The sequence below is a fragment of the Littorina saxatilis genome, linkage group LG4 (assembly GCF_037325665.1).
Source record: "Littorina saxatilis isolate snail1 linkage group LG4, US_GU_Lsax_2.0, whole genome shotgun sequence".
NCBI classification, from domain to species: domain Eukaryota; kingdom Metazoa; phylum Mollusca; class Gastropoda; order Littorinimorpha; family Littorinidae; genus Littorina; species Littorina saxatilis.
Genome location: NC_090248.1, coordinates 45,366,786 through 45,390,799, shown reverse-complemented (window position 1 = coordinate 45,390,799; position 24,014 = coordinate 45,366,786). Strand labels below are relative to the sequence as shown.

Below are 24,014 nucleotides of genomic sequence, written 5' to 3'. Positions count from 1 at the left end.
CATACTCTCTCTCTTTCTCTCTCACACACACACATTCTTTCTATCTCTCCCACATCCAACATTATGTCTGTCTCTATTCTTGGTGTGGCCTGAGTTTATCCCTGAGGTGCGTCAGCTTAACAGAACAACTGGTACCAGAGTCACAGCGATCCAGTGCTTTCTCCAGTCTGTACTCAGCAAACTTAATGTACATTTTGTCGCAAACTTCCTTCACTCCAGGCAACTGTGTTGCTGTCGCCAACCATCCAAGTCCACAAGATCTGTACATCTCCCGTATGGCATCACCTTGTACATGCACCTGGGACATAACAGAAAATTAAATCCACATGTTTTCAGGAACCTAAATGTTATAAAGTGGACCCTCTGCTTTTGGACTTCAACTTTTTTTTTAAACTGAGAATTTTGGTCACAAGTGAGCTTAAAATGGAAATAAATTTTACTGGCATTATGAAAACAATTAAGAATAAAAACAAAAGAATAAAAGACAGTCTGAATGGACAAAGTTTTCCTTGTGTAAACTGAATCCTCACTTCTAAAAGTCAGGCATTCCAAAGCCATCAAATATTTGCTGACAAATTCACAAGATACCAACGGGTCTCAATTGTCTTTATATATACTTCCCTGCTCTGTCTAAATTCTTTTACATAAGTAGTAGTTGCAGAGCAAGTAAAGATACTGCGGGTATGTTGTTAAGGTTTATTTTCTTTGACAAAATTAATTAGGTAAAATTTCCATAAAAGTCATGGCAATTTTTGAAAGTTTTTGGCAGTCTATAGCATGAAAAAGGTTCAGTAACTTTGCAGAGATGAAGGCAAAATTTTAGACATTTTAAAATACGTTTCGGCTTTTTACCAACTTCCGACACCAAATAATATCCCTGTACTGTAACCTACCCTTCCATCTGCTCCAATGACATGCATTTCCTTCATTGCCATTTCGTAGGTAACGCCCCTGAAAGCCTCCGAGGTAAAGTCTGGTGTGTTGATGTCTACAAAGTCCACTGGTTTTTCCTTGGCTATCACCCTTAACACACGTATTTCATGCACACAGATGTTGCACTCCCCATCATACAAGACCTGAAAAAGGAAAAATACATATTAAAAACTGCCATACGAACACACACAGAGCAATCTTAATTTTACGTTTTGAACAGCCTGACTGCATTAGACTTTCTCGATATTACTACTGAAAAGCGACATCAAATTATCACCATTCAACATGTAAATTAAAACTTTAAAAAAACAATATTGTTCTGCTAATTTTGTTTTTTTGTCTTTCGCACCTTCGCTGAATGCGGTTTCTCTTTATCACCCTGATCTGTCTTAAGTTTGGTGTCGTCTGCTACAGTAGATTGAGGATTGCTAGAACGGTTTCGTTTGAACAACAATTGCGACGAAGTTGCGACAAATTGTGTAGAACTAGTGTCCAAGCCTCTAGTGAAAACCAGTCCATTTTTGCACAGTTTTCTCAACATGGCTCCCCTTCCGAAATAACGAAATCCTGCAAGAGAATGATTCTCTGTTCCTGGGTCTTCGCCGTGGTCGCTTGCGTAAACACAGGTTCTACCATAAACCGTTCTTTGCAAAATGTCGTGCAAACTTGTTCAAACTTATGAAGTTTACAGTATCAACTAAAATGACGCAATAATGGCCATTGCTGTAGTTACAAAATTGTGTAAATACTAACTTTTAGTTGGGAGAACTTTTGAAAAGTGATATTTTGTATTTTGCAACACCTAATTTCGCGTTACTACTTCCTGCCTTCTTTCTCTTTCTCACCTCGTGTCTCTCTCGTGCTGTCCTCTCTCTTTAAGCCTTTTCTCCTTTTCCTTTCTCTCTGCCTCTGTTGAGCATGCTCTGTCTGTATCTGCAGTGAAGACAAACGAAATTCGAACCTGTTTTCCAGGGGTGGAAAGCGGGAGCTCATGAGAAATAGTTTTCAATCCGAGTGGACAGGCAGTTGCGTGCCGACAGAGGTTTTCTTTTCCTGTCTTGTGCTCCAATGATGACTACCCCGCGCGCCAACTAGAAAATGACCTCTGCTTGATTGCGTGCATTCTCTTTATTGGGACTGTAGCAGTCGCAGAGGTATGATCGAATTGCGCATTGGCATATATGTACTGAGGAGCTGCTACTGAGACTGAAATTTGTAGAAATGGCCTACTTCTGTGCACTTCACAAAATGTAATCCGTTGGGGATAATTATGTCCTTAGATTTCAAATCGCCGGAAATGTTAATGTCTTTGTAGCATAGCTGCCAAACGTGTTCCGTGCAGGAGTAGTTTATCGATGACAAGCCGCAGTCTCCGTGTCTGACGGCTTGGTTTACAGTTTTACCAAATACCTCATGCAGGGTCATCATAATTGATTGATGCTCATTTTTTTTTTATTTGTCCAAGGCAGCATCTGGCAATTATTTTTTCATGCAACACTGAAGCCTGACACACAGGCACACCTCTCAAAGATCCGGCCATATCATGTGTTCTGGTAGGCGGTGTCGGAGGACTTTTTCGAGTCAATTAAAGCTAGTGGTGGTGTTGGTTTGTGTGTTTGTGTGTCAGTATGCAGTATTTGTGTGTGTGTCAGTGTGTGAAACACAGAGAGAAACAGCTGTTGAAATTTGATGTTGATACATGTATAGCAATGTAAGGTTCCAGCATCGATACTGATATTGCTATTTCTGATTAAAGGCTTATGTCAGTGAAAACGGTTCGGCTCACCATCTCAGATCTGGCATGGCTTTTACATGATATTATGACCACCCTTCACTTGCTTGGCAACATACCAAAAATCAATACATTGACTGCTTCCTATGGTCAGGGTCAAAATCTCCCATGGAATGGGGTGGCCAGTGTGACCTAGCAGCCATTGGCCAGTTTGCAGCGGACTGTGTAAATCTATGGTGCTAGAAGTCTATTTTTGGGACTGACCAACGGTCAATGTAAACTCAACACAGGCGCTCATGCATCCCGGTTTTCGCGCTTTCGGCGTAAAGTCAACCATCTCATCTTTGAGCACATTTCCGCCCAGCTTAAGTCGTCTCATGCAACCCATCCCAGGTTTCTCTTTCTCCGTGGGAACCAGAGGGTCAAACTCTGGCAAGCCGCTGACATTTCAGCTGCTTTCAATTAATGATGCATGGGTGAGGCGGAAATCCGCCAAATGAAATTGGTCAAATAAGGAATTCCTTATTTTGAAAATCTTTAAAAAAAAAAAAATTTAAATTATTCGCCGGCGATCCGATCTGTATTTTCTCTAACACAGTGACCGGACATCGCTGAATCTTTGTTTCACTGAGCGCGCGAATTATCGGACTACAGCTTGGCATTTGTTACCATTGTTTAATGTGCAAATTTGTGTGTTTGAGATACCAGGAGAGGCCTACTTTTACCCTTAAAAAGCCTGATTTTCCGTTTTCTTCCGGGGGGCTTTGCCCCCCTGGGCCCCCTACCAGGGCGTTGCCCCTGCACCCCACCAGGGCCTGGGCGGCCCCTGGACCCCGGCCTCATTTTCCTTATTTTCAATTCTGATCAGTTTCACCATAGACCCCCTGGTTTCACCCATGCTGATGTAACGGGACTTTTCTATACATAAAGCCAAGCGGCCGTTTGGTTGCTTGATTTCTAATTTTTTCTGATTTTGTTATTGCTTGATTCCCCCCGCGGGTTATGGGGAAGAATTTACCCGATGCTCCCCAGCATGTTGTTGAAGACATCTTGAGCAAACATTTTCGGCAACAATTCATCTCAACCAGCACTAACTCTGCGAAGCCGAGATAATGTAAGCAAATAAGAAGTACTGACTATGGCTTAGCAGATGGTCTAAGTCACGCAATATGCCACACAGCAAACTGCTCATGGACAGAATTCGAAACCCACACCATCCATAAACTTTAGATTATCTGTAGATTTCAGGTCGAAAGTAGGAAGACTGTCAGTTTCAGTATCAACCACTAACAAAATGGGTATGGCCCCTCTGAGGGTCAGAAGATATCCCGTTAATCTGTGGAACAGAGATATTATGTTCCAAAGGGTCAGTGTTTTATCTAAAGCTCCAGCAGTCTTGGCAGTGACAGCTTGGTTACCTCTGCTATTTGTGATTACTTTTCTGTAAGACCAGTAAGTTCAAGTAAATCTGCACAACAGCTTTGCTATTACAAATCCGCACATCTTTTTACATTTAGTCAAGTTTTGACTAAATGTTTTAACGTAGAGGGGGAATCGAGATGAGGGTTGTGGTGTGTGTGTGTGTGTGTAGAGCGATTTAGAGAAAACTACTGGACCGATCTTCATGAAACTTAACATGAGAGGTCCTGAGTATGGCATCCCCAGATGGTTTTTTCATTTGTTCCATAAATGACTTTGATGACGTCATATCCGGCTTTTTGTGAAAGTTGAGGCGGCACTGTAACGCTCTCATTTTCAACCAAATTGGTTAAAACTTTGGTGAAGTAATCGTCGACGAAGCCCGGACATTGGTATTGTATTTCAGCTTGGAGGCTTAAACATTAATTAATGAGTTTGCTCATTAAAGTTGTCATTAAAATCAAATTCTTGCAAATAGATTTACAATTGATTGCGTCGTATTCTTCATCAAATTCTTAATCTAAAAATATATACATATGTCCTGTTTACTCTTAAATTGTGATCACAATTAACGAAAATAGATTTTGCATTACTACAGATAATGCAACACAAAGTCATTTCATGCATAAAAACACATAATATGCTTGTGGGTGAGATTTAGACAGGGGTGGGTGCATAGTTTGGTGGTCAATACTCGCATCCTCTGGCCGGTTCACTCAGGGTTTACCGGGCCCCGCGGGTTAGGGGGAAGAATTTACCCGATGCTCCCCAGCATGTCGTAAGAGGCGACTAACGGATTCTGTTTCTTTTTTTACCCTTGTTAAGTGTTTCTTGTATAGAATATAGTCAATTTTTGTACAGATTTTAGTCAAGCAGTATGTAAGAAATGTTATGTCAGTGTACTGGAAACTTGCATTCTCCCAGTGAGGTAATACATTGTACTACGTTGCAAGCCCCTGGAGCAAATCTTTGATTAGTGCTTTTGTGAACAAGAAACAATTGACAAGTGGCTCTATCCCATCTCCCCCCCTTTCCCCGTCGCGATATAACCTTCGTGGTTGAAAACGACGTTAAACACCAAATAAAGAAAGAAAGAAACTCAGGGTTTGCGTCCCGGCCAGGACAATCAGGGCAATCAGGACAATCAGGGCAATCAGGACAATCAGGGCAATCAGGACAATCAGGGCAATCAGGGCAATCCGCGAGATACAGTGGGACCCCCCCCTTTTAACACCTTAACAAATCTTAGACAATTAGGTCTGAAAACAGAGGGAATCTTAAAAGGGGGGTACATTTACAGAGGTTAGAACATACAATCTGAGAAAATATGGTCTTAAAAAGGGAGGGAGTCTTAACTTGGGGGGGGGGGGGGGGGGCGTAAGATAAAAGTGGGGGTTCCTCTATATCAAATGTATCCTCGCTGACTTGTAGGATAGAATGTGTTCCTGGTAACTTTGTTTGCACACTATATGCACCGCAGGATTGTCATGAACGCTAAAACTAAATTTCCATAATCAACCACTTGGCTGAGGTGTAAAGATACATACCACACAATACACCCTTGCACAGTATCTGCCTCCGCCTCCTCCTCCCCCCCCCCCCCCCTTCCGTCACTCTCATCGTCATCATCATAGTCTTCATCGTCGTCATCATCATCTTCCTCCTCCTGCTCTCTCTCCCCCCCCCCCCCCCCCCCCCCCCGCATGATGATGATGATCATCATCATCCTAATAATCATCATCATCATCATCTGTTGATTGTTTCGTGGTGCAAACTAACGTCAGCCTACTGTATGTAACACACGTGTGAGAGCACTGTGGTCACGGTTTCAAGTAACATAACATACAATGTTTCAGCCGTCCTTGGATAAATATTCAGGTGTTACCTGCTCACACCTGCCGCATACGGATGTTTAAATGAGTCATTAGCGTGATTGTTCTTCTTCAGTTGTTTGCTTCCATCATTTAGTGTGTCTGTACCGTGAGAAGAGAGGAAGAGAGAGACAGACAGACAGAGAGACAGAGAGAGAGAGAGAGAGACACGCGCGCACCACGCACGCACACACACGCACGCACACACACACACACACACACACACACACAAACATTGCTTTGCGCAATTTGTCGTCCTTCGGTGACATGCCGGCACGTCCGAAACTAATTATATACCAACACGTGACAAACATTTTGGACAGAACTACAACAACAACAAATTACAACACAAACAAACACACACACACCACACACACACACACACTTGCGATTTTTCGTCCTTACACGGGTGATATTAGTGATCCCAAACGTGTAGCAATACAACCATTTTCTGCGGGGAGGGGGAGGGGGGTATAGTTAAATATTTTGTGTGTATTTTGATGTCCATTAAACGAAACTGACCAGCTTCACTAGACACAGTTTTAACAGTGTACCGGCTCCCTCCCTGGAGTGTCTGTTAAATCGACAAGTCTGGCAGCAGAACGAAATTCAGATGTGGATAGAGCAGTGAACACTGGTGGGGGAGCAAGCTGGGACAAGGAACAAGCATTGGGACAAGAGAAAGAGGAGAAGAAAAAACACTAGTCGCGTAAGGCGAAATAACAACATTTAGTCAAGCTGTCGAACTCACAGAATGAAACTGAACGCACTGCTTTTTTTCCACCAAGACCGCATACTCGTAGTTTCGTCAGTTCACCGCTCGTGGCAAAGGCAGTGAAATCTACAAGCCAGAATAGTGCTCCACGGTAGTGGTCGCGCTGAGCAGGATAACACGCTTTTCTGTATCTCTATTCTTTTTAGCTTACTGAGTTTTTTTTTTAATCCAAACATATCATATCTATATGTTTTTGGAATCAGGGACCGACAAGGAATAAGATGAAATAGTTTTTAAATCGATTTCGGAAAATTAATTTTAATCATAATTTTCATATTTTTTACTTTTCAGAGCTTGTTTGTAATCCAAATGTAACATATGTATATGTTTTGGAATCAGAAAATGACGAAAAATAAGATGAAATTGTTTTTGGATCGTTTAACAAAAAAATGATTTTAATTACAAGTTTCCGATTTTTAATGACCAAACTCATTCATTAGTTTTTAAACCACCAAGCTACCAAAGTCCGGCCTTTGTCGAAGATTGCTCTGCCAAAATTTCAATCAATTTGATTGAAAAATGAGGGTGTCAGTGACAGTGCCGCCTCAACGTTTACAAAAAGCCAGATATGACATCATCAAAGGTATTTTTCGACAAAAAATGATGAAAAAAACCGTCCGGGGATATCATTCCCAGAAACTCTCATGTCAAATTTCATAAAGATCGGTCCAGTAGTTTAGTCTGAATCGCTCTACGCACACACACACACACACGCACACACATACACCACACCCTCGTCTCGATTTCCCCCCTACGTTAAAACATTTAGTCAAAACTTGACTAAATGTAAAAAGAGAGAAGAACAAAGAAAGAGAAATAGAGAGAGTAAAACAAAATTAAAATTAAAATAAACAAGTCGCGTAAGGCGAAATTACTACATTTAGTCAAGCTGTGGAACTCACAGAATGAAATTGAACGAAAAAATGAACTAAATGTCCGGGGATATCATACCCAGGAACTCTCATGTCAAATTTCATAAAGATCGGTCCAGTAGTTTACTCTGAATCGCTCTACACACACACACACATACACACATACACCATGACTTGACTAAATGTAAAAACAGTGTACGTATCATTGCAGAGAAAACAGGATATTTGCCAAGGTGTCGGAATTCAGGTCGATGCAAATCTAACTCGTGGCTGGTTAATTATACCCAAGAAAACCTTGCTCAAAACGAACCATCCGTAATGTGATACATAAGCAATCGTTAGAACTAATCGTATATAAACCAACTCCATCATCATTTGAAACTGCCGAGAGTCTGTTGTAGACAAACTGAACCGTTGACGCTAAAACAGCACGTGCAGTTATCATTGACCTCAACCGCACATCACTTTCCAAAGGTAAGTAAGACTGTGGCATTAAAGATGTCAGACAAGATTATCTATTGTCTGTGCACTGCACCGAAAATTGCGACTTCAATGCTCTTTGAAGGTATTTCAAACGTAAGGTGGTACATGTATTCAGCTTGTAAAATGTTGTTAGCTCAGCTCAAATAAAATAAAATGAAATTAACTTTATTACCCGTCCTGAAATCTGAGAAGTGGTGCATAAACATGAAGACACACGGAAGAATAGCACACTATAAACATGAAGACACACGGAAGAATAGCACACTATAAACATGAAGACACACGGAAGAATAGCACACTATAAACATGAAGACACACGGAAGAATAGCACACTATAAACATGAAGACACACGGAAGAATAGCACACTATAAACATGAAGACACACGGAAGAATAGCACACTATAAACATGAAGACACACGGAAGAATAGCACACTATAAACATGAAGACACACGGAAGAATAGCACACTATAAACATTAAAATAAATGTACTAACAAATACGATTCTTATGATAACCAATAATCTTGCTGAATACAAATAATCTTTCCGGAAAAGTGTAAAAGCTGTGTACATACGTAGGGAAATGAAAACAAATGATTGATTGAACTAATCTTTCTCTGGAATGTATTAAATAAGATTACTGTAGAAGATGTTAATGTACAGTCGAATTTGCCCTGGCGACCACCTGCCCACAGCGACCACCCCTAAGAAACCCCGACGAGGTTCTTTCCTATAGTGTAATTCACCTTTCTATGAGGACCACCTGTCTATAAGGCCCACTTTTGGTTGGTCCCTTGGATGTTCGTTATAGTCAGGTTCAACTGTATTATATTATGTTACAGTAAATGTTAAAATCAAGGAAAATGACAAATTCCGTCAAAATTTCAGCACATTTGTAAAGTTCCTGTTTCACTCGGGGATTTTAAAACTTGATAAGATTTCCCAAAAATTTCTAGGAATTTTTTTAATTTCCTGAAATAAGCGGCATGCCAATATTGATGAATTTACTGAACAGTAAAATCAGTTTCAGTAAATTTGTCAAATTCTTCAAATTAAATAAAAGAGTACATTTTTGTTATTTTGCATTGTGATTTTAATCGATTGACCAGGAAAATGTTAAAAAGAAAAGAAAAAGATGTCAGCATGATTTGAACCGAGTACCTTCAGGTTTTGGGTCCGACACACTATACAAATAATGCAATCTCCACTTTCCCGGGTTCATCTATTTGACCCCATGCTTTGCATTATTCAGATGCGGCTGGCTTTGCTTCTGTTATCTGTCCTGGCGGCCTGCCATCTCGGAGCTTCGCTCACCGACAACGAGGTAAGTACATGTATCATCTCCGGTTGAATTTAGTCTGTCAAAACCCTCTTTGAGTCAGTTTGCTCATCACGGTTTGCACAACTTGACTTGATATGGAATGATCAATCAGAAAAAAAACAGGACATGGCGAAGAGAGGAGGGGCATTAGCAGATTAAAACAAGTCGCGTAAGGCGAAAATACAATATTTAGTCAAGTAGCTGTCGAACTCACAGAATGAAACTGAACGCAATGCCATTTTACTCGTAGCATCGTCAGGCCACCGCTCATGGCAAAGGCAGTGAAATTGACAAGAAGAGCGGGGTAGTAGTTGCGCTAAGAAGGATAGCACGCTTTTCTGTACCTCTCTTTGTTTTAACTTTCTGAGCGTGTTTTTAATCCAAACATATCATATCTATATGTTTTTGGAATCAGGAACCGACAAGGAATAAGATGAAAGTGTTTTTAAATTGATTTGGACAATTTAATTTTGATAATAATTTTTATATATTTAATTTTCAGAGCTTGTTTTTAATCCGAATATAACATATTTATATGTTTTTGGAATCACCAAATGATGGAGAATAAGATAAACGTAAATTTGGATCGTTTTATAAATTTTTATTTTTTTTTACAATTTTCAGATTTTTAATGACCAAAGTCATTAATTAATTTTTAAGCCACCAAGCTGAAATGCAATACCGAACCCCGGGCTTCGTCGAAGATTACTTGACCAAAATTTGAACCAATTTGGTTGAAAAATGAGGGCGTGACAGTGCCGCCTCAACTTTCACGAAAAGCCGGATATGACGTCATCAAAGACATTTATCAAAAAAATGAAGAAAACGTTCGGGGATTTCATACCCAGGAACTCTCATGTCAAATTTCATAAAGATCGGTCCAGTAGTTTAGTCTGAATCGCTCTACACACACACACACACACACGCACACACGCACGCACATACACCACGACCCTCGTTTCGATTCCCCCTCGATGTTAAAATATTTAGTCAAAACTTGACTAAATATAACAAGTCGCGAAAGGCGAAAATACAACATTTAGTCAAGTAGCTGTCGAACTCACAGAATAAAACTGAACGCAACGCAACGCAGCAAGACCGTATACTCGTAGCATCGTCACTCCACCGCCCGTGGCAAAGGCAGTGAAATTGACAAGAAGAGCGGGGTAGTACTTGCGCTGAGAAGGATAGCACGCTTTTCTGTACCTCTCTTCGTTTTAACTTTCTGAGCGTGTTTTTAATCCAAACATATCATTTCTTTTTGTTTTTGGAATCAGGAACCGACAAGGAATAAGATGAAGGTGTGATTTGGACAATTTAATTTTGATAATAATTTTGATATTTTTAATTTTCAGAGCTTGTTTTTAATCCAAATATAACATATTTATATGTTTTTAGAATCAGAAAATGATAAAGAATAAGATGAACGTAAATTTGGATCGTTTTATAAAAAAAATATTTTTTTTTACAATTTTCAGAATTTTAATGACCAAACTCACTCATTAGTTTTTAAGCCACCAAGCTGAAATGCAATACCAAACCCCGGCCTTCGTCGAAGATTACTTGACCAAAATTTCAACCAATTTGGTTGAAAAATGAGAGCGTGACAGTGCCGCCTCAACTTTCACGAAAAGCCGTATATGACGTCATCAAAGACATTTATTGAAAAAATGAAAAAACGTATGGGGATATCATACCCAGGAACTCTCATGTCAAATTTCATAAAGATCGGTCCAGTAGTTTAGTCTGAATCGCTCTACACACACACACAGACAGACACACACACACACACACACACACACACGCACATACACCACGACCCTCGTCTCGATTCCCCCCTCTACGTTAAAACATTTAGTCAAAACTTGACTAAATGTAAAAACTGCGTGTACCTTGATATGATAGGGGTGGGGGGGGGGATGGGGGGGGGGGGGGGGGGGTCGGAGTCGACTGGTGCTAAGCCGGACCAGATCCTCTAAAAACCCTTTGAGACTGTCCATGCTATCTAGCTGTTTCAGCCCAACTCTGACGATCATGCTTCATTGTAAAAACATGTTAAACAAGTCGCGTAAGGCGAAAATACAATATTTAGTCAAGTAGCTGTCGAACTCACAGAATGAAACTGAACGCAATGCCATTTTTCAGCAAGACCGTATAGGCCTACTCGTAGCATCGTCAGTCCACCGCTCATGGCAAAGGCAGTGAAATTGACAAGAAGAGCGGGGTAGTAGTTGCGCTAAGAAGGATAGCAAGCTTTTCTGTACCTCTCTTTGTTTTAACTTTCTGAGCGTGTTTTTAATCCAAACATATCATATCTATATGTTTTTGGAATCAGGAACCGACAAGGAATAAGATGAAAGTGTTTTTAAATTGATTTGGACAATTTAATTTTGATAATCATTTTTATATATTTAATTTTCAGAGATTGTTTTTAATCCGAATATAACATATTTATATGTTTTTGGAATCACCAAATGATGGAGAATAAGATAAACGTAAATTTGGATCGTTTTATACATTTTTATTTTTTTTTACAATTTTCAGATTTTTAATGACCAAAGTCATTAATTAATTTTTAAGCCACCAAGCTGAAATGCAATACCGAAGTCCGGGCTTCGTCGAAAATTACTTGACCAAAATTTCAACCAATTTAGTTGAAAAATGAGGGCGTGACAGTGCCGCCTCAACTTTCACGAAAAGCCGGATATGACGTCATCAAAGACATTTATCAAAAAAATGAAGAAAACGTTCGGGGATTTCATACCCAGGAACTCTCATGTCAAATTTCATAAAGATCGGTCCAGTAGTTTAGTCTGAATCGCTCTACACACACACACAGACACACAGACACACGCACACACGCACACACGCACATACACCACGACCCTCGTTTCGATTCCCCCTCGATGTTAAAATATTTAGTCAAAACTTGACTAAATATAAAAAAAAGAATCCCTATGTTAAAGCCTGGGCAATGTGGTTTACGAACACACAAGAAGAAAGGCACCTTTACATCTTGAGAACCGATTTCACATAAACACTGTATTGCGTGTTTTGCTTCAGATTGCGCAAAGGGCCTTAGATTGGGTCAAGAAGAACGTGAACTGTGACACAAACAATGCGTGCAACGTTGACGTCAACTATACCGGACGTAAGAAGCGTGACGCAGATGATGACGTCACGACGGCCGCTGGTGACGACGAGGCGGCTACGGAGAGTGGCGAAATGAAAACCGACTTTCTCAATGACGCGTGCTCTGGCCTTGGGCTGGCTTCCAGCAGCACCTTTAACTTGAAACTGATCTCAGAAATGTTCCGTGGCTTCGATAAACTGGGTAAGATTAACGATAAGGATAAGGATAAGATTTCATATAGTCATGTGAGGTTACCCTCGTGGTAATTCGGGCTGCTTTCTCACTGGGGAAAGCGAGCTGCCATACAGTATACGGCGCTACCCATCTCCCATGCGTGTATTCTTGTTTCCAAGCCCTGAGACTTGCGCTGTGAATTTGGGTTCTTTAACGCGCGCATGCGTGTCCACGGTGGTTTTTGGACACCGAGGAGAGTCTGCACAAAGTTGACTCTGGGAAATAAATCCCTCACCGAACGTGGGGATCGAACCAACGCCGATAGCGACAACTGGTTTTGAAGCCAGCGCCGCCGGCTACCGACCCCGCCCTCATTACTTGAAAGGCCAACATTTGTGCGCGGCAGATGTAGCTTTAGTTTCTCGTGCTGGCCACAACACTAAATGTAGCTCTGTGGCCTTCAACAATAGCAAGGCTTGGTCTCCTAGAGACGGATGTTCGAATCAGACGGTACACAGAAGCGTGTCAGTCACCTCTTGGATTAAGAAACAGCAACGTTAACTTTGTACACTCTCTGGAGTAGAAACTGATTGCAGTCCTCACGTTAGAACCTTTCTTTTCGTTTTAGGTTTTGATGTTGATCCTTCTTTTTCTCCTACTTCTGAGTTCATGGGCTGAAACTCCCACGTACACTCGTGTTTTTGCACGAGTGGATTTTTACGTGTATGACTGTTTTGACCCCGCCAGTTAGGCAGCCATTCGCCGATTTCGGAGGAAGCATGCTGGGTAGGGGAAGGGCTCCTAATATGGACCGGCTCCTAGTAATATGGACCACCTCTTGATCTGACAAACTAACGGCGCTAGAGCGCTAAAAACAATTTCATTCGCTGTATTCACCTTCTCTGGATAACTTGCGCATGTCAAAACAGTTGCAGAAACACAAACCTTAAAACCGTTAGGCTTTTTATCTTTTTTTCACTTTTGGCAGCGTTCACTCTAACTTTGACGCCTAAAACGGACTCGTTTCTGTCCACAGCCAAAGCTTTTATCACACAAAAATTGCTATGTATGACAGCTAAGACCGTATTTGTTACATTTTAGCAATTTTGACCCCGAGTTTCTACTGCAAACAAAAAATAATAGCAAAATCTCAAAGTATGTGTGAGTCCCCTAATATGGACCACCTTCAACAAATCGAAGAAAATAAAAGCTAAAGGCTATTTTCATTAATTCATTAAGAAGCTTGCTGAAAATAACCTATAACTAGCCCTCGAGATTTCAAAAAAATATATCAAATTGTCTTCTTTTTGCGGAAGTTGACAATTTCACTTATTTTCACTCTGTTTTTGATATACTTCTTTAGTTTCCTGGCGTGCTTCAAATAATGCCCTCATCAACCCGAAACAGGTAAATCTAAAGCATATTTGAATTAGTCTGACATGCACACTAAGTTGTATCATGTTATTTTGAAGTATAGGGGGCTTTTTACAGTGATTCGTGAAGGCCGCTTGACTGGTCCATATTAGGCGCCCAGGCTCCTAATATGGACCATTTGTGATTTTTTTCTGTATTTAATTTTTGCTGAATGTCTATCAAAGCTATTTCACTCTAATTAGGCCTAACGGTTCACTTAAGAGAGAAGGACTACCAAACACAAAATGAAACCTCTTCGCAAGAAAACAAGCTAGTTATTAGCATGAAACAAAAAGTGGTCCATATTAGGAGCCCTTCCCCTATTTTCGTTTTTCTATAACCCACCGAACTCTGACATGAATTACAGGATCTTTTCCGTGCGCGCTTGGTCCTGTGCGTGCCGCAGTGAATATACACACGTACGAAGAGGGATGATTGGGCACTAGCAGGTCTGCACAAAAGTTGACCTGGGAGATCAAAAAAATCTCCACCCCTGATATAACCCATGTTGATCCAAATATGAAAGCCTAATCCCATTGAGATTTTTTGTTAAAAATCCAAATTTAAGGTTCCAGAAAATAGTGGTGACATTACATCCTTCACTACTTTGCTTAGTCACGCTAGAATGAGTTACGTAGTATTCAATACAGTGGTGTCTGTACTTGAGCGTCCCTCGATGCCAAGACACCTCCTTATAAAGGACGCCTTCTGTTTTGATTCAGTAGTTCGTTGTCATGTGTAATGTATGTGTTATGATATTACGTCATTTTGTTGTGACGTAACTCAAACAGTATGTGTATGTCATTTGCGGACATCTGCAATATCAGGACACTTTGAGTGCAGAGTGGGTCCTGGTTGGTATCAGTCTCTGTCCAGGGCCGGACTAGGCTAAGAGGGGGGGGGGGGGGGGGGGGTTGCAAGTGGTGGTCCAGGTGGATGTTTCCCCTGGCGGGGTCAAGGGACAGAGCCCCTTGTGGGGGTCAGGGGGTAAAGCCCCCTGAAGCTGATGGGTAGGTCATATTCTGAGATAGGAAGATGGTCGCTCCTTGCATGAAACGGCATAAAATAAACAATAATAAAAAAATGTTTTAAATAAGTGAGGTACATGTTTAGGCTAGGGGGGGGGGGGGGTTGCGCAACCCCCATAATCTCTCCGGTAGTCCGGCCCTGCTGTCTATTCCTCGCCACATTCTACATGTACTAAGTGTGTGTTTGTGTGTGTGTGTGTGTGTGTGTGTGTGTGTGTGAGTGTTTGTTACTGTTTATTTCAGTGTGTGTGTGTGTGTGTGTGTGTGTGTGTGACGTTTGCGTTAGCCTGTGTGTGTGTGTGTGTGTGGGTGTGTGTGGGTGTGTGCGTGTGTCAGTGTGTTTGCGTGCGTGTTTGTTTCTATCTATTTCAGTGTGCGTGTTGTGTGTGTGTGTGTGTGTGTGCCGTGTTTGTGACTTGTGTTAGTGTGTGTGTGTGTGTGTGTGTGTGTGTGTGTGCGTGCGCGTGCGCGTGCGCATGAGTACACACATGTGTACACGAGTGCAGAATATGATGTGTCATTCAATACATTGCTAAAAAAATTATTATGAATTGCAGGTAAGGCTGACGACATCCTGGAGGGAACAGAGCCTCGCAAGTTTGTGAAAGCCCTGGGTAAGTTATAGAGTCAGTCTCCACCCGTGCAGAACATCCGTTGGTGACTGTTTAGCATTGTCAGCTGAAATACCGGAGGGATATGGGTAGATGGAGACGCGTGGCGCTCAGTAAAATAAATAATCATTATGATGATAATAATGAAAATAATAATATTAATAACAATAATAATAATGATAATGATAATAATAGTAACAGATATTTGTGGCGAAAATCCTAACATAGTTTGAATGAAACAGATGAAAATAATGAGGAATAGGAATGGGGTTTTCGTGAGAGAATTTGGGTCACCAGGGTGGTGGTGGTGGTGAGTTGGGGGGGGGGGGATGTGTGGTGGCATCGTATAGCCATGTTTTTAGAATCCTTGAACAATGTATATTATCTTCTGCAGTTCAGAATGAAAATGTCAATGAGAAGATTGACATCTTCCACATATCTAAGACAGTTAACGTTTCTTGTTTCAGAACTACTGGAGAGTTGCCTGCAGAAAGAGAGCGAATAGGAATGACATGCTGAACTAGCGCTGACTAGTTCCCTTCGCATACGGCTTAAACGTGCGTTTTACCTGTGGATGCAAAACAAAACGCGCAAGCTATCTTACTTTCTATAATAAAAATTTTACGCCACCAAATGCTGGAAGGGTTATGAGTTTTGTGTGTGTGGAGGTTTGGGGGTCAAATGATGTCACAAAGTGGCAATTGTGTGATTGGATCCTTAATGACATCCCACAGCGATTGACCCCGAAAATCGACTTTACTTATAGTTTACTAATATTTTGTCTATGATAGTTTCAGAATGTGTTGAAATAAGTGTGACAGAAACACCATTCAATTTCCTAGCCTCGTTTATCCGATTGTTGGCATGTCATCATATTCAAAATTATGTATCATAGTCTGATTTCTCTCATTTTTTTTTTACACTTGTTTCAACACACTCTAAAAATATGACAGGCACATTTAATATTAGCGAAATCTATTTTTGGGGGGCACAATTGCTGTCCGATGTCATTAAGACCTCAAAGAATCTGAGAAATTCAGGTCTTAATTGATATAACTGTTTTATTTATTTATTTGGTGTTTAACGTCGTTTTCAACCGTTCAAGGTTATATCGCGACAGGGAAAGGGGGGGGGGGGGGGGGGGGATGGGATAGAGCCACTTGTTAATTGTTTCTTGTTCACAAAAGCACTAATCAAAAATTGCTCCAGGGGCTTGCAACGTAGTACAATATATTACCTTACTGGGAGAATGCAAGTTTCCAGTACAAAGGACTTAACATTTCTTACATACTGCTTGACTAAAATCTTTCAATATGACTGTGATACAGCCTGTTGAATGCGCTGAAATGCAACGAATCTTGTAAAAGAAACTGGAAGGGCGATCCAACCCATTTATTATAATCAGAAACATGTCATGTGTGTGTGTATGTGTGTGTGTGTGTGACTGTGTGTGTGTTGTAGGGTGTCATTATGTACTACTCGTGCTTTACACTCTGGTAAAACTCACATAGACGCACAAACACACACGCACGCAGACACACACCTTCCAACGCATGCACACATAGACACACACGCACACGTCCATATCTTGCTATATGTCCGTCTGCTCTTTTTACATGTCAATTTTGACTAAATGTTTTTCCTCCGAAAACGGCGTATGGCTGCCTAAATGGCGGGGTAAAAAACGGTCATACACGTAAAATTCCACTCGTGCAAAAAACACGAGTGTACGTGGGAGTTTCAGCCCACGAACGCAGAAGAAGAAGAAGAAGACTAAATGTTTTAACATAGACCATGAATCGAGACGAGGGTCGTGATGTGTGTGTGAGTGTGTTAGTGTGTACAGCAATTCCAGGAAAACTTTCAGACAAATCTGTATGAAACTTTACATCAAAGCTCTTCCAGATATTACACAGACACAGTTTTTCTCTTTTTGTTGTTGTTGATAAATGCATTTGATGACATATTCGGCTTGTTGCAAAAGTTGAGGCCGCGGGTGATGACGTCATTTTTTACTCAAATTTATTTGAATTTTGGCCAAGCTGTGGGCGACTCAGTCAGGACTATGAGATTGCATTACAATTAAAATTGAAATTTTAGGAACAGATTAAAAATTGAGTGTATTGTATTCTACGTCATTCACTGACTCAAAAAATATATAGATATGTAATTTTTGCTCTGAAAATATGCTCAATGTAAACAAAATCGGTTTATGCAAATTATGTCCTTTGTTTGCAAGTGCATATGAAGTGCAATTCCATGAAAAGTAAAGGACAAATATTTACCAAACTGTACATGTGAACCGTTTTAGGAAATACCCCGAGACGCGTTTTCCTTAATACTTCAATAAATGTCTTTTATGACGTTTTATCTGGTTTTTCATCAAAGTCAAGCCCACATATCCAGAAACAAGCCCACAGAAACGGACAGGTGCACACATTCAAAACCTTAAAAAAATAAGAATAGAGATAAAAAGGAGATAAAAAGATTCAAACAGAAGAAAGTTGTTCAATTTTAATCATTTTGGAACAAATGTAGTTCAAAATTCATAAACACATCAGTCTGGAAAAGAAGGAATAACAAGTGCAGTGCTCCTTTAAAATTCAAATCTGTGTTTTTTTAAATGTTTTTTTTTTGTCTTGCACACACACACACACACCTATATACATACATGTACATACACACTCACACACACATGCTCATAAGCCCAAAGGTACATTCACGATCATATATATACATTGTATACCAGTTGTATTCGTTTTTTTTTCTCTCTTCTCTCTCAGTCTCAACATACATGCATTTAAATATCCTCATCCACAATGATTTTTCCTTCTTCAAACATGGGGGGAAAAAGAACACAATACAAACAGTGGCATGGGCTTGGAGAAATAGAGAAGGAAGAGAAGCAAATCCAATAAAGGATGAAAAAAAAGTAGATTTCCTTTTTTCGATGAATTCTTTTTTTGACAATACCTCAATGTCCACTTAATTCAAAGTTGCTGTCTAAAGAGACATGCTCTCTCAAACACACACACACACACACACACACACACACACACACACACACACACACACACACACACACACACACACACACACACTCTTTAAAATACACATGTTCACATATGAAATTAAAAAAGAAGTACAGCTAGATTATAAGTGTTCATGTTCTGCCACTTTCCCTGTGCTTGAGAGACAACATACAACAGAGTTGGTTCAGACGAACTGACAAATGGTTCAGACCAACTGACAAACTTCTTGGCTACTGCATTTTGTCTATCTGAGATGCTTTGTTATTTAATCATAATTATATCTCTGAAACTATTGATTGCATTCTTGTACTGCTTGCAGCGATTTTGTATTTCAATACTTTGTCTTGAATACAATAGAAGACTTGCACTTGATAAGAAAGTAATGAGTATTTAAATACATGTATTGTGCTTACTTGATGGTATATTTTGTGCCAGCCATAACACTTGCTGCACATACATTTCTAGTCACCTAATACATGTAGCAGGTGTGAAGTAAATGTGATACATCTCAGCATTCTTACTTTTGCATAGAACTGTAATTCATTTCTCTGGTTTACATGTGAATTTCTGAGTTAATAAGCATCTCAGTTCTATTATTACGGCTTTATACAAGCACATGTTCTAGTCTATTGAACCATTACATTCTTAAAGGCACAGTACGCCTCCCGTAAACCATCACAGATACTGTCAGGCTTTTACACACAGTACAAACACCCTTCCATTTGAACGCTCACCAAACGGGAACATCCTAGGTGCCCTACGTAAAGAGTGAGCAATGTTTAAAGAATTAATTTTACGGATTGTCTCTCAGACAATCGGACCGTGGTGCGTTTTGGCGCTAGACCTAACTTTTAAAATCTAAATAATAAATTGACAGCTTGTTACACAAACATTCTTAAATCATAAAAGAATTCTTTTTTCATCAAGACAAGATCAGTACAATTCGAAGTTTTGAAAGTTTGAAAAAAGAAAAGCCCGGAAGCAGGGTCACGCAAGGTCGTGGTTCTCGCAGCAGAAGACGGTTTATGCCTATCGCCAGTTCCTCTGAACAGTCAAAAGCCATCGCTAGAGTTCTTGTGAACCACAGCCGTTTGTTTCGTGCATAGTCAGAGGTACATACTAACGTGCTATTGCAGGTAAGCTCACATCGAGTCGCATTCAAATTACTAACTGACGACTACATTGTGAAAAAGGGAAAGTGGATCACACGGGTTCATGATGGCTCAGGGGTAAGATAAACCACGCAAAAATAAATTCTTTGAAAATTGCTCGCTCTTTACGGAGGGCACCTAGGATGTTCTCAAGCGGTGAGTGTTTAAATGAAAGGGTGTTTGTACTGTGTGTAAAAGCCTGACAGTATCTGTGATGGTTTACGGGAGGCTTACTGTGCCTCTAAATGATGTAAGGCGTGCTCTTAATTTACAAAGAGCCTGAACAGCATTTTGCTGTAACTGACGTGTGTAATGTTGGTACAGTGATACCTGCACTGTGAGGTCCCTCTGGTGAGAGGACACCTCCCAAGAGAGAACTCTTTCTGGTGTCCATTTTTGCTCGACCAAAATACAGTGGAACCCACATTATGAGACCTCCCAATCTAAGACTCCCTCCCTTTTACGACCCTGATTTTCACGATTTTCTGTAAATATACCCCCTTTTTAAGACTCCCTCCTTTTTAAGACCTGCTTTTCTCAGATTTCTGGAGGTTTTAAAATTGGAGTTCCACTGTTCAATATACCTGTCATGACAGGCCACTTTTAACTTGAGTTTCAAACTTGACCTTTCATCACAGGTACCACTGTACTTCATCTACATCTCACCAGCATTTCATATTGTTAGTACCGGGTGTATAGCTTTTATTTGATACAAAAAATAGGCCAAGCTCAAATCAGGTTGAAAGAAGAAGAGAAGAGATGACATCTCAATACTTTTGGGCTTCAGGTATGCCAGCATATCACAATAAGCAAAACTCATGACAATAAACATATCCGAAAGGGCAAATCGCATGCAAAATCAGCATCTCTAACAGCAAACTTTCCAACTAGAGAAGACGAGGTAAAACTAAAAACCCAAACAAAAGAACACGATTCCCAAAGTTAAACAAAGGACAAGACAAAGAAAGACAAAATACACCATTTTTTAAGAGTTAATTAAAAATGTACATAGATTTACTGACCTTCTTTTAAGTAAGACTAGATAAGAAGAGAGTAAAGATGAGGACCACAAACTGTCAACAGCCCCAAATTTTGCATTCATACTTGATGTCCATGCATCCATACCAACAGCCCCAAGATTTTGCATTCATACTTGATGTCCGTGCATCCACACCAATAGCCCCAAGATTCTTCAATCATACTTGATGTCCGTGCATCCACACCAACAGCCCCAAGATTTTGCATTCATATTTGATGTCCATGCATCCAAACCAACAGCCCCAAGATTCTGCATTCATACTTGATGTCCATGCATCCAAACCAATAGCCCCAAGATTCTTCAATCATACTTGATGTCCGTGCATCCACACCAACAGCCCCAAGATTTTGCATTCATATTTGATGTCCATGCATCCAAACCAACAGCCCCAAGATTCTGCATTCATACTTGATGTCCATGCATCTATACCAACAGCCCCAAGATTCTGCATTCATACTTGATGTCCATGCATCTATACCAACAGCCCCAAGATTCTGCATTCATACTTGATGTCCATGCAACCACACCAACAGCCCCAAGATTCTGCATTCATACTTGATGTCCATGCATCTATACCAACAGCCCCAAGATTTTGCATTCATACTTGATGTCCATGCATCCACACCAACAGCCCCAAGATTTTGCATTCATACTTGATGTCCAGGCATCCACACCAAACTTGAAGTACACAGCATCTCTTAGCTAGAGCACATTGCCAGAAGTTTGTGCGTTTTTACGAGGAAAAAACTGTCTGTTACAATAGAAGCCCCTTTTTAAGACCACAACAAATCCAAGAAAATCAGGTCTTAAATGAGAGAGTCTGAAAATTGGGGTTACTTCCAGAAGTTGTGGACAGAAGGTCTGAGAAATAAACTAAATTGGCCAAGGTTTGCTACCCTTCGCCAAGGTAAGTGATTCCGGACAAAATGACAGGAACACCGCGAATGTGGACAGTGTCAGTGTGAGTGGTAGTAGTGTAGCAGACGACATAGCAGACGACAGTCAACGCGAATCAAAATCTGCTGAGCCAGAAAATGAAAATGAAAAGCGTCCTCCAAATCGTGGTTTTCAAGCAAAATGGCTCACCCTACACGGTCTTTTAATCAATCAATCAAGTGGAGGGGCGAGGGGGGAGTCTAAACCAGGGTTCCACTGTACGATTGCTTGGTACCAGCTATGGACTCTTAGGGGTACAGTCGAACCTGCCGTGGATACCTCCTGCCCATAAAGACCACCTGCCCATTAAGACCACCCCAAAGGATCCCCGACAGATTTTACGACTATATAAATCACCTGTCCATAAGGACCACCTGTCAAAAGAGACCACCTGTCTAAAGAGACCACTTTTGCTCAGTCCCTTGGGTGGTCTCTTTAGACAGGTTCGACTGTACATGTATTTTGGGCAACTCTGTTGCTTGAGCTTCTTGTGTTGTTACATAAATACAATTACATGGTAAACGTACAATTTACAAAGCAATAATGAACTCTTTAACTTTGACTACTTGCAAAAGATAAAAACACCATAAAAAGCAGCAAGCTGAGTGTTTAATGTGTGCATAAAACTACTTTTCTTCGCAGCTACAAACATATAAGGCTAATAATGTTCTGCAAACCACTGATCAAGCCCTGATGTGCACACTGCAAAGCTAGAAGCACAATTAATCAAATTTACATGTACATTGTACTGAAGATTTCGCGAAAGGCAATTGACTGCAAGCCAAATGAACTTGTTGCTTTTGAAAATAGTGGAATTATGTACCAGAAAGTCGCTGCATTCTATTGCAAAAAAAATCCTGCAACAGTATTATAGTGTCACTAAATGTAAATAAGAAACCTGCAAAAAAAACAAAAACAAAAAACAGAAACAAACAAAACCCCAATGCCTTTTAAGTAAAATAGCTTAAAATAACAACATACCTAAATTTCTTAAACTGTGCTACTTGAGACTGTGTCTGCATTATTCTACCCAAACATTCTATTCCATGTTATGATTTTTCAATTTAAAGTTCATTGACACAGAATATGGACATATTGGAGATTATTAGAGATTACTGACATCTTAGAGAATAGTTCCAAAGCATAGGCATTGCCAGACCTGGGAACCCATATGATATCGCCGTATTTTGTATGCATGATTGTCTAGAATACGATCAGAACGGTCAGTGGAAAAAAATATGACGAGAGAAATTCCCAGACTAGTTTTCTTCACAAGCGCATCCCGAAGCTGATCCAGTATTTTAACACATGATTCATGTTTTTTTCAGTAAACATTGAAAGAAGCATTTTGTTTTAAACGCATTGGTAAACTTAATTAACGTGTTTGAAGCATGTTTGAATCATGGATGTTCAAATGATGTGTGGAGTACGCATATCTTTTTGAAAATACAAGAAGTTTGTTTGGGAATACTCCAAGTGCAATACAGGGGTTCCCAGGTCTGCATTGCAGTAAAAATCTTTAACATAAGTATGCGCAAAAAGCATAATAGATAGTTTCACATTGACAGTATATGTAGTTAATTATGTGCCTAAAACACATGATACATGCATACAAACCTCAAGCATTTCTGTTTATGTCCATTCCAACATAATACATTAATAATCTCTAACACACACATAAGCAAGCATAACTGCAAGAGTGTAGCATGCAAACAAAGACGCAAACATACACACAGACACAGTCTCTTTCTTTCTCTTTCTCTGACTCAAACCCACACATCAATGCACTTTAACATTCACATTTTTCTGAAACTATCATCAGAATAACAGACCAAAACATCACAGTTTTCAATGACCACTGAATAAAATCGCCTATGTACCAGTTTCAAGAACCAACACATTGCTAAAGAAGTAGAAGTTTCTTGAAACTAAAGCAGCTAAGACTACGTGTATAAACTATTACAGTATCACATATCTGAAGGAACTAGAAAGGCATCAGTCTGAATACCGCTTTTCAAAACCACATTTAACCACTGAATACTGCTCTTCAAACCACATTTAACCACTGAATACTGAATACGTCTTTTCAA

The 24,014-nt window shown here is 40.2% G+C and overlaps 2 protein-coding genes across 2 annotated transcripts; one reads left to right on the top strand and one right to left on the bottom strand.

Moving 5' to 3' along the window:
• Positions 1–1,735, bottom strand: LOC138963584 (uncharacterized). Its single transcript, XM_070335436.1, has 3 exons — positions 1,283–1,735; positions 894–1,076; positions 1–298 (listed from the first exon to the last, which is right to left on the bottom strand). The coding sequence occupies exons 1-3, from the start codon at positions 1,472–1,474 to the stop codon at positions 74–76; spliced, it is 600 nt and encodes a 199-aa protein (XP_070191537.1). The 5' UTR covers positions 1,475–1,735; the 3' UTR covers positions 1–73.
• A 6,184-nt stretch (positions 1,736–7,919) lies between these two features.
• Positions 7,920–16,400, top strand: LOC138964866 (uncharacterized). The gene is made up of 5 exons (XM_070336928.1): positions 7,920–8,076; positions 9,339–9,410; positions 12,471–12,741; positions 15,713–15,769; positions 16,234–16,400. The coding sequence occupies exons 2-5, from the start codon at positions 9,339–9,341 to the stop codon at positions 16,269–16,271; spliced, it is 438 nt and encodes a 145-aa protein (XP_070193029.1). The 5' UTR covers positions 7,920–8,076; the 3' UTR covers positions 16,272–16,400.
• The last annotated feature ends 7,614 nt before the right edge of the window (positions 16,401–24,014 follow it).